At 36.8% G+C, this 13,089-nt stretch overlaps 1 protein-coding gene and 1 pseudogene across 1 annotated transcript; both read left to right on the forward strand.

Moving 5' to 3' along the window:
- The first annotated feature begins 2,778 nt into the window (after positions 1-2,778).
- On the forward strand, positions 2,779-7,424 carry LOC107831010 (oligopeptide transporter 7-like; annotated as a pseudogene).
- Positions 7,425-7,907: 483 nt separating this feature from the next.
- On the forward strand, positions 7,908-12,736 carry LOC107831011 (calmodulin-lysine N-methyltransferase). The gene is made up of 7 exons (XM_016658723.2): positions 7,908-8,195; positions 8,281-8,482; positions 8,732-8,811; positions 10,554-10,614; positions 10,705-10,820; positions 11,428-11,560; positions 12,144-12,736. The coding sequence occupies exons 1-7, from the start codon at positions 8,096-8,098 to the stop codon at positions 12,421-12,423; spliced, it is 972 nt and encodes a 323-aa protein (XP_016514209.2). The 5' UTR covers positions 7,908-8,095; the 3' UTR covers positions 12,424-12,736.
- The last annotated feature ends 353 nt before the right edge of the window (positions 12,737-13,089 follow it).

Raw genomic sequence — 13,089 nt, forward strand, 5'->3', positions numbered from 1 at the left:
CAATTAGCAACGAAGTGCAACATCAAAATAAGAACAAGTACAGCCTCACAAGGCTACTATCACTCATTTATCTCAATAGCTCAATCACTCGGCTCTCAGCCTCAATACTCACAATCAAAGGTACATGCACTCACTTGGGGTGTACAGACTCTGGAGGGGCTCCTACAACCCAAGCGCTATATATTGTTGTGGCGTGCAGCCCGACCCAATACTGTTGCGGCATGCAACCCGATCCAATATTGCTGCGGCGTGCAGCCCAATCTAATATATCTCACACAGCTCTCAACCCGACACTCAGGCCTTATCTCAGTCACTAATCTCTCCAGCCCCTCGGGCTCATAGAATATCATAATAACCAGCCCAAATAGGGAATACAACAAGTATCAACAAGAAATGAGAGAAAACATAGATATAACACACAATAAGACTGTGACTGAGTACAAGACAGCAATTAGCGGTCAATTCAACAACTATACGACCGTTGCATGTCCCAATAGTGATATCATATGGCCTAAGCATGGTTTCTAACATGAAAGGCAGTCAATTGTTCAAAGACAAGGAAAAACAAGTAATAACAATGGCTATTCGACTTTACGGTCTCACGGGACGGACCAAGTCACAATCCCTCACGGTGCATGCTCGCACGCCCGTCACCTAGAATGTGCGTCACCTCCAAATATCACATTATACCAATTCTCAGGGTTTCATACCCTTAAAATTAAATTTAAGACTGTTACTTACCTCAATCCGAGCAAAATCCTACTCCGCGATGCCTTTGCCTCTCAAATCGGCCTCTAAACGTCTCGAATCTAGCCACAAGTAATACAACACAATCAATAAAGGATAAAGGGATCAATTCCACAAGAAAACTACTAAATTAGAGCCAAAACCCGAAATCGACTCAAATCCGGGCCCCCGGGATCACGTCCCGAAATCTAACAAAAGTCACAAAATCTGAAAGCCCATTCACTCACGAGTCTAACCATACCAAATTTATCCAAATCCGACCTCATTTGCCCCTCTAAAACCCCAAAGGTCACTCTCCAATTCTCAAGCCCTAACCCCCAATTTTCACTTCAAAACCCCACTAATTAGATGAGAAAACAATGAAAAAATACCATAGCTAGGAGTATTAGAGCTCAAGCAACTTACCTATGTGAAAGCCCTTGAATCCCCTTCAAAAACCACTCCAAAAGCTCCAAGGTCCGACTTGAAAATGGTGGAAATGAGCAAAAATTCGCGAAGTATTCTATTTATAGGTTCTGCCCAGGCTTTTCGCACCTGCAACTCAAAATGCGCACCCTACGGTACCGCTTTTGCGCAAAAATCTCCGCATATGCGGAAATTCACTTAAATCCCCATATCCGCACCTACGCTCCCTATTCGCTTCTGCGACCTCGCAGGTGCGGAAAAGACCTCGCACATGCGGCCATTGCCAGACCTCCTCTCTTCCGCTTCTACGGGCAACTACCCGCTCTTGCGGGCTCGTAGATGCGTACATCCACTCGCACCTGCAGTTTTCCCCAATCCAACACACTTCCGCACCTGCGTCAATCCCACCGCACCTGCGGCGATACCCTCGTAGGTGTGATTACACCAGCAACATGCCAACTTCAGCAATTCTCCAAACTTCAAACTTGATCCGTTAACCACCCGAAACACACCCGAGGCCCTCGGGACCTCAATCAACACATGCCAACAAGTCATATAACCTTATACGAACTTAGTCGAACCTTCGAATCACTCAAAACAATATCAAAACACCAAATTACCCTCGGATTCAAGCCTAAGAACTTCCAAACTTCTAAGTTCCGCAAACGACGCCGAAACCTATCAAACCACGTCCGAATGACCTCAATTTTACACACACGTCACAAATGACACTACGAACCTATTTCAATTTCCGAAAATTCATTTCGACCCCGATATCAAATTTTTCACTGCTGACCAAAATCGCCAAATTTCAAACTTTCGCCAATTCAAGCTTAGTTCCACTACGGACCTCCAAATCACATTCCGAACATGCTCCTAAGTCTAAAATCACCTAACGGAGCTAACGGAACCATCAAAAATTAAATTTGAGATCGTTTACACATAAATCAATATCCGGTTGAGTTTTCCAACTTAAGCTTTTTATAAAGAGACTAAGTGTCTCATTTCACTCCAAAACCACTCCGGACCCGAACCAACTAACCCGACATATCATAATATAACTGAAGAACACAAAAGAAGTAGAAATAGGAAAAACGGGGCTATAACTCTCGAAACGACCGGTCAAGTCGTTACCTATACAAAGTTTCTCTTTTCTGCCATTCTTTATTCTTCCGATGTAAGTGTATATATACATGTAAGTGACAGAGATGAAATACACTCAGAAAATTTTACAATCCGTTCTTCATTTCGTACAAATCATAAAAAAGTTTCTACCATCCATCTAATGTAATAAAGTGAGCATAATTACTTAAAAAATAGTGAATATACCATTAAAGCCTCTATTTGTTTTTCCTTAAAAACCAACAAGAAAAGAAAATTAACAGTAGCAGGTAATATTCCAATTTGTGCGTTCCAGGTCATTGATTTTTTGCTATATTTGTCTTCAGCCGAGAGAGACTATTACGTGAAGTGATAGACTGAAAGTAAGGACCAGTTCGTCCATAAAATTTTTTTTTTTTTTTTTTTTGCGATTTTTTATCTGTGAAATCTTGCAAAGTTTTTTTTTTTTGTATTCACAAAATTATAATTTTTTTTTTAAAGTAAAATACATGTGTAACATAATTTCAAATTTTAAATAATATTTTTTAACTTAAATTTAAATACTATTTCTTTTTAAAGAAAAGTACAATTTTTATGTCAAAAGGCCTGCTAAGTTTCATCGTCCCTTTACTCATCATTCCACCTTAGCAAAAACTTGAAGACCGAAAAGAAATAATGAATGTTGCGGAGCAACACTCAGAAATCTCAGCTCCACTTCGTAAGCATTCACTGATCCTCCCTCCATTTGATCTTCCAATTACTCCTATTAATTCTTTCATTTCTCTTTAAAAAAACATCACACATTTGCAGTTCAAAGCGAAGATGACGATAACTCTCCGGTTGAACAGGTGGCACTCACTGTTCCCATCACCGACGACCCCACTTTTCCGGTCGTCACTTTCCGCATGTGGGTTCCCGGCACTATTACTTGTTTCCTCCTCTCTTTCCTCAACCAGTTCTTCTGGTACCGCCGTGAGCCGCTCACCATCACCTCCATCTCCGCCCAAATTGCGGTGGTCCCATTAGGTCACCTCATCCAAGGCCATTACGGACCGAAGTTTTTTCAAAGGAAGCAAGTGGGAGTTCACACTGAATCCCGGCCCATTCAACGTGAAAGAACACGTGCTTATCACGATCTTTGCTAACTCAGGCGCCGGGAATCCTTATGCGATTCACGTGGTGAGTGCCGTGAAGTTGTTCTACAAGCAGAAGTTGAGTTTTTGGGTGGCGTTGATCGTCGTTATTACGACGCAAGTTTTGGGGTTTGGTTGGGCTGGTATTTTTCGCCGGTATTTGGTTGAGCCCGCGGCCATGTGGTGGCCCCAAAATCTTGTCCAGGTGTCCCTATTCAGGTATGGCTACTACAGCAAAATTATCGTAAGTATGAAATGTTGTGATGTATGATTCTTCTTACGATATTTTGAATCTCTAGATCTTATCTTAAAGTTTTCAGAAATCAGTTTTAATTTATACAAAAATAAAAAAAAGATTTATATGCTCAAGTCTCAACAGCTTACTCTTTCAGCTGCAACATTTCTTTTTCAGCGCAACATTTCTTTTGGGATAGAGGGGGTAGTAGATTACTAATGGCCGACATCTTTTGTCTGTCTTGTTCGGTGATCTGGAATGAATAGCATTTTGCAAAGGACATTCCATTATTTAAAAATAATACTAATGTAATATATACTATAGCAAGATATCCGGTGAGCATAAACATTTCCACGATGGAGTTAAAGAGAAATACGTGACATACTGATACACGCCCATCAGAGTATTTAACATAAAAAGGAAAGAAAAAGAAAAAATGCCTTTTCCATAAGAATTCTAAAATCTAAATGATAAGTGGTCTATTTGGGTCAACGTTTTATCCAAAAATAATTCACTACATATGTTGGTTTATAAATATGTATAGACTCACTTAATTGAATCCATGTAAAGTTGGATTGTTTTGTTTTGTTTTTTTAGCTCTCTTTTTTTCGGTTTAACGGTGGATATGGAAATTCTGTTCAACCAGTTAATTAAAGATAACAGACAAAATGACGACGTCATCAGTATTCTTTCTGAAGTAATTCCGTAGAAACTTCTGACAATACTATATTTTGTGCATAATGCATAATTAAGCAAGGACTATGAAATGAGAGTATTTTAAAAGGCTGCGGAGTTAAGTAATAAATATACATGCATGTTGATACAAAACAATGAATCGTCCCTCATTTGGGATATCTAATAAAAGAAAATTTATCATTATGAATTTATGATAATAGAAAAAGGGAATCCCAAGAGAAGTAGAATTTGATGCATCGACCTTTTGAGTTGGTTTGCCAACATTTCCTATAATAATTTGACGACAAAATTGAGAAGGTATTTACATATTTTGGTAGATAAGTGCAAAATGTACTAGATCATGTCTAGCAGGCTAAAGTTCCAACCACGAGCCAAAATACAAAAAATATTAAAATAAAATAAAATAAAATAAAAAGATGTTCCAGAATAGTCCGATAAACATGACATTCTATGCAATTATCATGAATGTGAGACACCATTACAAAAGGAGGATGATTAAAGGAAAAACATTTAACACCAAATTAACTCAAACCATGGTACAAGTCAGTTTTAGACACTGACTTCATTTGATTTTTGATTTGATACAAAGACGATTCAGCATTTAAACTTAATAAATTCGGCCTTTAAATTTCACCATTGAACCTATCAATTTTTTGAAATTATAATATAAAAAGTTAATATTTGTTGAACTTGTAATACTTTTACACATACACACATATATATGTCAAAAATATTGAAGTCCGTCTCCTTTAGATTTTCCCTTCCAATGGCAGGGCCCTTCACGATAAAGAAGAGAGAAGCAAGAATGGATTGACAAGAAACCAATTCTTCCTCATTGCTTTCGTGTGCAGCTTTGCTTACTATGTCTTTCCAGGTTACCTTTTCCCAATGCTAAGTTCCATATCTTGGCTGTGTTGGTTGTACCCTTCCTCTGTCCTGGGCCAACAGTTGGGTTCAGGGATGCATGGTCTTGGGATAGGTGCAATTGGGCTTGATTGGTCTAGTATATCCTCCTATCTTGGAAGCCCACTAGCTAGCCCATGGTTTGCTACTGCAAATATAGCTGTTGGTTATTTTCTCCTCGTGTATGTTGTTACACCTCTGATGTACTGGTTCAATGTTTACAAGGCCAAGAACTTTCCAATATTCTCGGATGGCTTGTTTAAAGAAAATGGTCAAGACTACAACATTTCAAGCATCATAGACCAAAACTTTCACATTGATTTAGAGAAATATGAGCATGAGGGTCGCCTTTATCTCAGCATTTTCCTTTCATTGACCTATGCATTCAGCTTTGCTTGCCTCACTGCCACAGTTGTTCATGTTTTCCTCTTTCATGGACGGTAAGCTGCATACTTTGATGTTATAGTAGCAATGGTAAAGTTCAGTTACTTTAATGTGACAAAATTGTTTTGTTACTTTATTGTTATACTGTGTAAAGTTTAGTAACTATACGTGAAATTAACTGTTGCACTGATGTAGAGAGTGGATACACCAGTTGACTAGTAATAGAGGTGCAGGGATCTATGGCAGCTCAGCAAGTCTGCTTTACAGGAGAAGAAAATGGACGTGCACACAAAGCTGATGAGGAAATACAAGCAAGTTCCTGAATGGTGGTTCCAAATTATTCTAGTAATAAATATTGCAGCAACTGTATTTGTATGTGAATATTACAAAAACCAGCTCCAATTACCATGGTGGGGTGTCTTGCTAGCGTGTGGTCTTGCCCTCTTTTTCACCCTCCCAATTGGAGTCATAACTGCTACCACGAACCAAGTAAGCCCATGGTTACCGTTCCGTATAATAGCAGCTTGAGATAGTCTGTGATTTTGTCCATCAGTAACATAGTTACTGCTCAATTAGGTAAAATTAGTTGCAATAATAGCTTGGTGTCAGTGTTGTGAATTTATTGTTTTCTTCCTTTGGCAAATCTGATGTTCCAATATTTTTGTCGCTCAGACACCTGGTTTAAATATTATCACGGAGTACATAATGGGATACTTGTATCCAGGATATCCAGCTGCTAATATGTGCTTCAAGGTGTATGGCTATATCAGTATGAAGCAAGGTTTAACCTTTCTACAAGACTTAAAACTTGGACATTATAAAGGATCCCCCCTCGGGCAATGTTCATGGCTCAGGTTAACTTTTTACTATATCTTTTTGGCAAAAGAGAAGTAACATAATTCAAAAAGCTTATCTTAGTTCCTAGGTTTATAAAGACCTGTCACAAAACAGTTTTCTCTGCTGTAAACAATTTATTCAGGTAATTGGAACCTTAATATCAGCATTTGCACATCTGGGAACGGCATGGTGGCTACTGGACAATGTCCCAAATATTTGTGATAGAGCTCTGCTTCCTCAAGACAGTCCATGGACATGTCCAACTGATCATGTTTTCTATGATGCCTCAGTTATCTGGGGTTTGATTGGGTCGCAGAGGATTTATGGGAATCTTGGCTATTACTCTGCTACAAATTGGTTTTTTCTACTTGGAGCTGTAGCTCCTGCATTTGTTTGGTTATTACAGAAAGCTTTCCCTAACCACCAGTGGATTAGAATGATCTCGGTGCCTGTGTTATTAGCTGGAATAATCAAAATGCCACCTGCTACTGCTGTCAACTACAACAGTTGGATCATTATTGCTTTTATTTCAGGATTTGTTGTATATAGATACTACAAGAATTTGTGGAGTCGTCACAATTATGTTTAGTCTGGAGCGTTAGATGCAGGATTAGCATTCATGGGTGTATTGTTGTACTTTTGCTTAGGACAAGAGAATATTAGACTTCAGTGGTGGGGAAGTCATACAGACATATGCCCTTTGGCTTCTTGTCCAACTGCTGAAGGTATTATGGTTGATGGATGCCCAATTTTTTAACTGGTGCATAAAGATGCTACTTTAGCAGTCTCATTTACTTTGTTTGGTCATTTTCAAAAGCATATATTTTATATAGTGTTCCGTATTGACTATTGAGGATAGGAGGTTAAATTGCATTGATAGTGTAAAAATTTCTTTTGCATTTGCGTAGGGCAATATTGTTACATACATTTGTTTGTGATCAATCTTGTAAATTTCTTCCTATTATAGTATTTTAATTGTTGAATGAACTTCTCTTCAAAGCCTGGAAAAAAAGAAACTACTACATAAACTTTTCCTCAATGTTTTAATTTGTTTTGTTCCTTCTGCAATTTGAGTAAGGAAATGAGTAAATAACACCGGTGGAATTATATGCTAGATCCTAGTGTGTTATCAACTAATCAAATCAGTAACAAATAATTGCTACAAAATCAATGACAAAGTGAGTTAGAACCTGAGAATCGCCAGGTCAAAAAGCGAAGCAACGCTGAACAACTGAAGAAGAGTAACTCTTACAGGCGGTGACAAACTTATCCCTGACAGAATGTAGATTAGAGAAAGAAGGACAGTGACAAATGCCTATAACGGCGAATTTAATTACACTGAAGGTAAAACTTTGAAATTTAACCAGTAACGTTCTTAATTTGTTTAACAAAATTATTAGTCGCATTTGACAGTAACAAGAAAAATAATAAATCAGTGTAATGGTATGAGTCGATAGTAACATTTTACTAAAAGAAAACTCAATATAAAATATTTCTTTTCAAATTTCTGAAGAATTTGGTGAAATTTCAAATATGGGTCTGGTGGGATACGTGCTATACGATGTCGTAGTTTCATCGAATACCCGAATTATACTGTGAAGTGAAATACGGAGTAACTGTAAAACGTGGCAATAGCAGGTCAAGGATTGGGAAGATGGAAGCAAACAGTAGCTCGAATTCAACAAGAAATGCATCATCTCTTCGATGGAAGATTCTTAAACGTGCTATTCTTGGTGGTCCTTCATCCAATTCAGGTCTATCAAAACATATATGTGTAGAGCCCATTTTTGTCAAAGTTTTAATCTTTTATCATCTGAACTGGAATTGGGTGTATTTTAGATAATCAATCTGAAGTGGGTATTCAGCGAATATCAAGAAAGGCAACCCACAGCTTCAATTTGATACCATGCCGTGTGAAGAAAGATTCCCCTGAAGAAATCTTGGATTCTTCGTTATCAGAGAAGAAGCAGTTGCACAGCTCGCGAGATGCTGTTTTCTGCTACACATTGCCTGTTGCCAATGCTCCTCAACTTCTTCTCCAGTGAGTTTCAGTTTAAAAGTTTGAGACTTTCTGGGTTTTTTTCATTCTAATGGAAGCCAAATGCTATGTGTTATAACTGAAAAGTCCCATTTCATTTTCTGGTGCAAGTGTTGTGGTTTTTCTGCCTTGCAAAAAAGAAGCAACCAAAATTAAACAATAGTAATTATTTCGTTAATGGTTACAATTTATAACAACCTGGTTGATTGTGGATCTGCTCTGATGGTTTCTAATGCTTAGAACTTGATGCAGTCAGAGAGTGGATGATATTGCGAATCTTAGTGACTTTGAGGTCTGTAACAAATATGATATTGACAACACTGGGCTTGTCTGTAAGTATCTATCAAATATAACTACATTTTCTATTTTTGGTTATTTTGTGAACTCAGAATCCTAATGTACAAACTCCGGGAACAGCTGACTTGTTCTTTTCCAATTTGAATCATGATGTTTCTAGTAAAATGAGAAATCTTTAATTAACACTAGAACTCATGATCCTCAGTGAGTAGAATTAGTTATTCAAGGATCTACATCTCCAGGTTATGAAAAAGATCATTATGCAATATGCATCATTACTATGTTATACTCTGGGCTCGAAGAGGCATCTAGAGGAGTAACACCATAAGAAAGGACATCACCAAGTTTTTACCTTTGCGTAGTATAATAGAATTTGTTCATGGAGACAGAGGCGGATTCAGGATTTAAATTCTATGGGTTCAATTTTATGATTTTTAACATTGAACCCATTATATATTTAAAGCTATGGGTTCAAATCTATTATTTTTGCAATTTTAATGAATTTTTACACATAAATTTCTACTCCGCGTCAAAAGTTATGGGTTCAATTGAACCCGTAACTCTCACACTGGATCCGCCTCTGCATGGAGAAACCATTTTTCTCCCTTATATGAAGTCTGACCGAATGCTAGGAGGAAACCTTGTGAAGTAAAACTGAGGCGCCCTTGTTGTCATTTGTTCTTTGAGTTTGCTAGGAGTAGAGCTGATTAATCTAATATCACCCAAACACTTGGATAATTTATTAATATTGCGAAAGTGATTCATTGCTTAGAAAGAGTACTATCTATGACTCCGTACTATTGTCAGATGAAGTGAAGGACCGACTACTTGCTTCAGCAATATCCCTTTTCATATGCCATAAGGAAAGCCAAATGCTTCCAGACTTGAATGAAGTAGCTTATCCTTGTTTTATTACCCTGGTTTTTTCTATGTAAAATAGTTTTCTTTAGCTTTAAAGTTTTTTGAAACGATCTTTTATTCTTTCAAATAGAACAGTGTATGAGAAACTTGTCTATTCTTATAAAAGTGGACATTTTTGTTAAAGGCAAATGTTTTAAGCAGATATACACCTTCTGAACTTTGTAGTCACAAATTTCAAAGAATAAGAGAATATGTTGAACAAGTTTAAAGAGGACATTTTGTTAAAGACTTAAAGGCATGAGTTTTGACATACACCTTTTGAACTTTGTAGTCAAAATTTCAAGAATAAGAGAATATGTTGAAAAAGGAGACAAAACAAGATGTTGAAAAAGGAATGATAGAGAAGACGACATATGTTGAACTTTGAGGTCCCTGTGATTTGATGACAAATGAGGAGAGAGCATGTGATGGTTCTCTGAGATTTTGCAAAGTATTTGAGGAAAGAAAAGATACTTATAGTATGAAAAAGTTTTTTTTAAGTGTTTCTTAAACGTGTATATGAATTTTCACTTTATTAAGTTTCAGCATAAAATATGTTGGTAAAAGCTCAACTGTGGAGTTTATAATCTGCTTTTGGGCCTAAAATTCAGGCTGTAATGTTTTTGCTACTTATTGAATGGACAGGTTTCCTCTAGTACCTCTGCTATCAAATTAAAGTGTGTTTTGCTATTTGTATAGGAGATTGTGCATTCAGTTTCAATCAACCTAAAAGGTCCATCTAATTTTATCCTTTGACTGCTGCTAATGGATAGACATGATTCATTTAGCCGACCTCAACTAGCTCTGTATTAGGCGTAGTTGCTGTTGTTGTATTGCTGCTAATCTGTCCTAATTTATAGACTTTCTTCTTGAGTAGGTCAATGGCCGTCTGAGGAAGTCCTTGCTTACTACTGTTTGGCACATCCAGACACGTTCAGGTTTCATATGTGTTCTAAGTCAAATTGAATGTGAATTTTATTTTTCCACCTGAAAGTGATCTGAGTTACACATTTGTTGGACTTTTTAAGGCAGAAAAGTGTCATTGAACTTGGATCTGGATATGGCTTAGCTGGATTAGCTGTTGCAATGACAACAGAAGCATTAGAAGTTATCATATCAGATGGAAATCCTCAAGTCGTTGGTTGTATCCTTTTTCTCCAATGGCTAGATGAGCATAATAATAACACTTAGTTTGTCCACTGGCCACCGACCACTTTTTGACACAAATACGTGATGATAAGATGTTGTTATGCTTTTAAGCTTCTTTTTCTCTCTTCAACTTTTTAGATTCATCAGTATCGACCTACATTGGGGTGGTTCCTCTTATATTCCCGGGGGACCATCCTTATATGAGTAAGGAGGAACAAGCACAAAGACTGGTGATTGCTAACTATTCTCTCAATATCTGAAGACATACAGTTTGGTTGACCTAGTATACGTCTCGACTAGAAACATTATCTGTTATTAGAGGTAGCTGAATGGACTATCACGCCCTTTTATGTTTAGCTTTTTCTTTTTACTGATATTTCGAACTGTTCTTTACTTGTTGGCTCCAATATAACCGAAACCATATTACGGGTTTGTAAACGTTGACAGAGGTGATGCTTTTCTTTTTCATTTTCTTTAAAGTTCCTGCGTTAGATTTAGAGCTAACAACGAAATTCCTACCATTTATTTTACAGAAATTTAATAATTGTCATCTTTAGTTCCTACCATGTATTATCTTTAGTTGGCATTTTCTTAATGTTCAGATATACAGCATAATATAAATGCCAACTTTGGTGGATTTGGTAGTACAGAAGTGAAGCCATTGATGCTACATTGGGGTCTGGATAAAGACTCAAATTTCTCCAACAAATTTGATATTATCATCGCAAGTGACTGGTAGTTCTCTTCTTTATTTTTCTTGCTAAAGTACATATATATTTTTTCCTCATTGACCATTCTGCATGAAGTGATGAAGGTCTGAAAAAAGTGTTTTATTTCTCTGTTTCACTATCTTCACGTCAATACTAACCAATGTCCACCACAGCATAACGAAATAATATGCCAGATGCTGAAATTCCTTTTTGTGACACACAATAGTTGCACATATTAGTACAGACAGTGCCCATGCTGGCTTACATGTCTAACAATTTCCATGATACTGTATACTTTTATTTAATCGTGTAGACAACCTTATTGCATCTTTGTTGACAGATAATGTAATTGGTCAAAGAGATTTCGTTATTTGCATCCATCTATAATGAGCTAGAACTCTTTGCGAAATCTTTCGTTATTCATTAAACTGGACCCTTTAATTTATTACAAGAACTAAATCAGAGCTAGCTCAAACACAACTATTGTCAAAATAATAATAATAATAATAGAAATTAAAGAATAAGAAATAAAAAAATCATCCAAAGCTTTACGTTTCATTATGTTGAGGAGTTTCTGCTATATGTTGACTTCATTTATAATTTTGCAGCACTTTTTTTAAGGAATTCCATCCAGAACTTGTCCAAACCATCAAATTGTTGCTGAAAAGGGAGGTCTCCTCTGAAGCCATACTTTTCAGTCCCAACAGAGGTGATTCATTGGACAAGTTTCTACTAAAAGTGAAAGATAGTGGCTTGCGTTTCAGCGTAGATGAGATCTATCATACAGAAGTTTGGAAATGTAATCAGGGATTCGTTAATGGTGATGATTCCTGGCCTAACTATGAGATGGATCATTGCTATCCTTTATTGGTCAGAATTACGTGGTGAACATTCGCAATGCAGGTTTACTGCTGTTTCAATAGTTGATCGAAGTGAAATGTTTAACTCTGGAAGAATGTTCTGATTCGCATTGAAGGACAGTTGAACTTCACATCTTCACTTGAACAGAAGCATCACTTAGATTTACTAAAAGAAGGCCACCTTAGTTCAGCAAGTTCCTTCTTTTTTCCATAGTATTTCAGCAAATAGTTTGATATCATAGCAGTTTTATATCTAGATTAATTTTTTGTATCGTCAGTTCTCAATTGTTTATTAAGGTGTTGATTCACATACTATATGAAGAGGAGTTTAATATCCTGAATTATACTACTTCCATAAGTAGGATCCAATATAGTAGTATCAGAAAACCTCTCTTTGCTATGTATTGATGTTCTGGATCTTGCTGATGAATCTGTAGTTAACCTAAGAACAAGAACTAGTTAGAAAGAAATTGATAAATGACCTTGACAGTGTTTTCTAAGGTTCTGACGCCATCCTATTTTAATTGATATTTAACAGGAAAAAGGTCTCAATGGACCACTGATGAAACCAATGGTGGCATTAGAATGTATAGAAAGTTGAAATAAATGAAGAAGCTAGCACGTAGTAGATAGGTAGAGTCCTTATCTTCATAAAAAAAAATGAGCACTCTTTCTTTTCTTGACATTTGGAGGT

The sequence above is a fragment of the Nicotiana tabacum genome, chromosome 17 (assembly GCF_000715075.1).
Source record: "Nicotiana tabacum cultivar K326 chromosome 17, ASM71507v2, whole genome shotgun sequence".
Taxonomy (NCBI): domain Eukaryota; kingdom Viridiplantae; phylum Streptophyta; class Magnoliopsida; order Solanales; family Solanaceae; genus Nicotiana; species Nicotiana tabacum.

Coding starts and splice junctions, on each gene's coding strand:
- LOC107831011 (XM_016658723.2), top strand. CDS start 8,096: ATGGAAGCAAACAGTAGCTCGAATTCAACAAGAAATGCATCATCTCTT. Junction 8,483..8,731: donor GCTCCTCAACTTCTTCTCCA/GTGAGTTTCAGT, acceptor AACTTGATGCAG/TCAGAGAGTGGATGATATTG. Junction 11,561..12,143: donor ATTATCATCGCAAGTGACTG/GTAGTTCTCTTC, acceptor ATAATTTTGCAG/CACTTTTTTTAAGGAATTCC.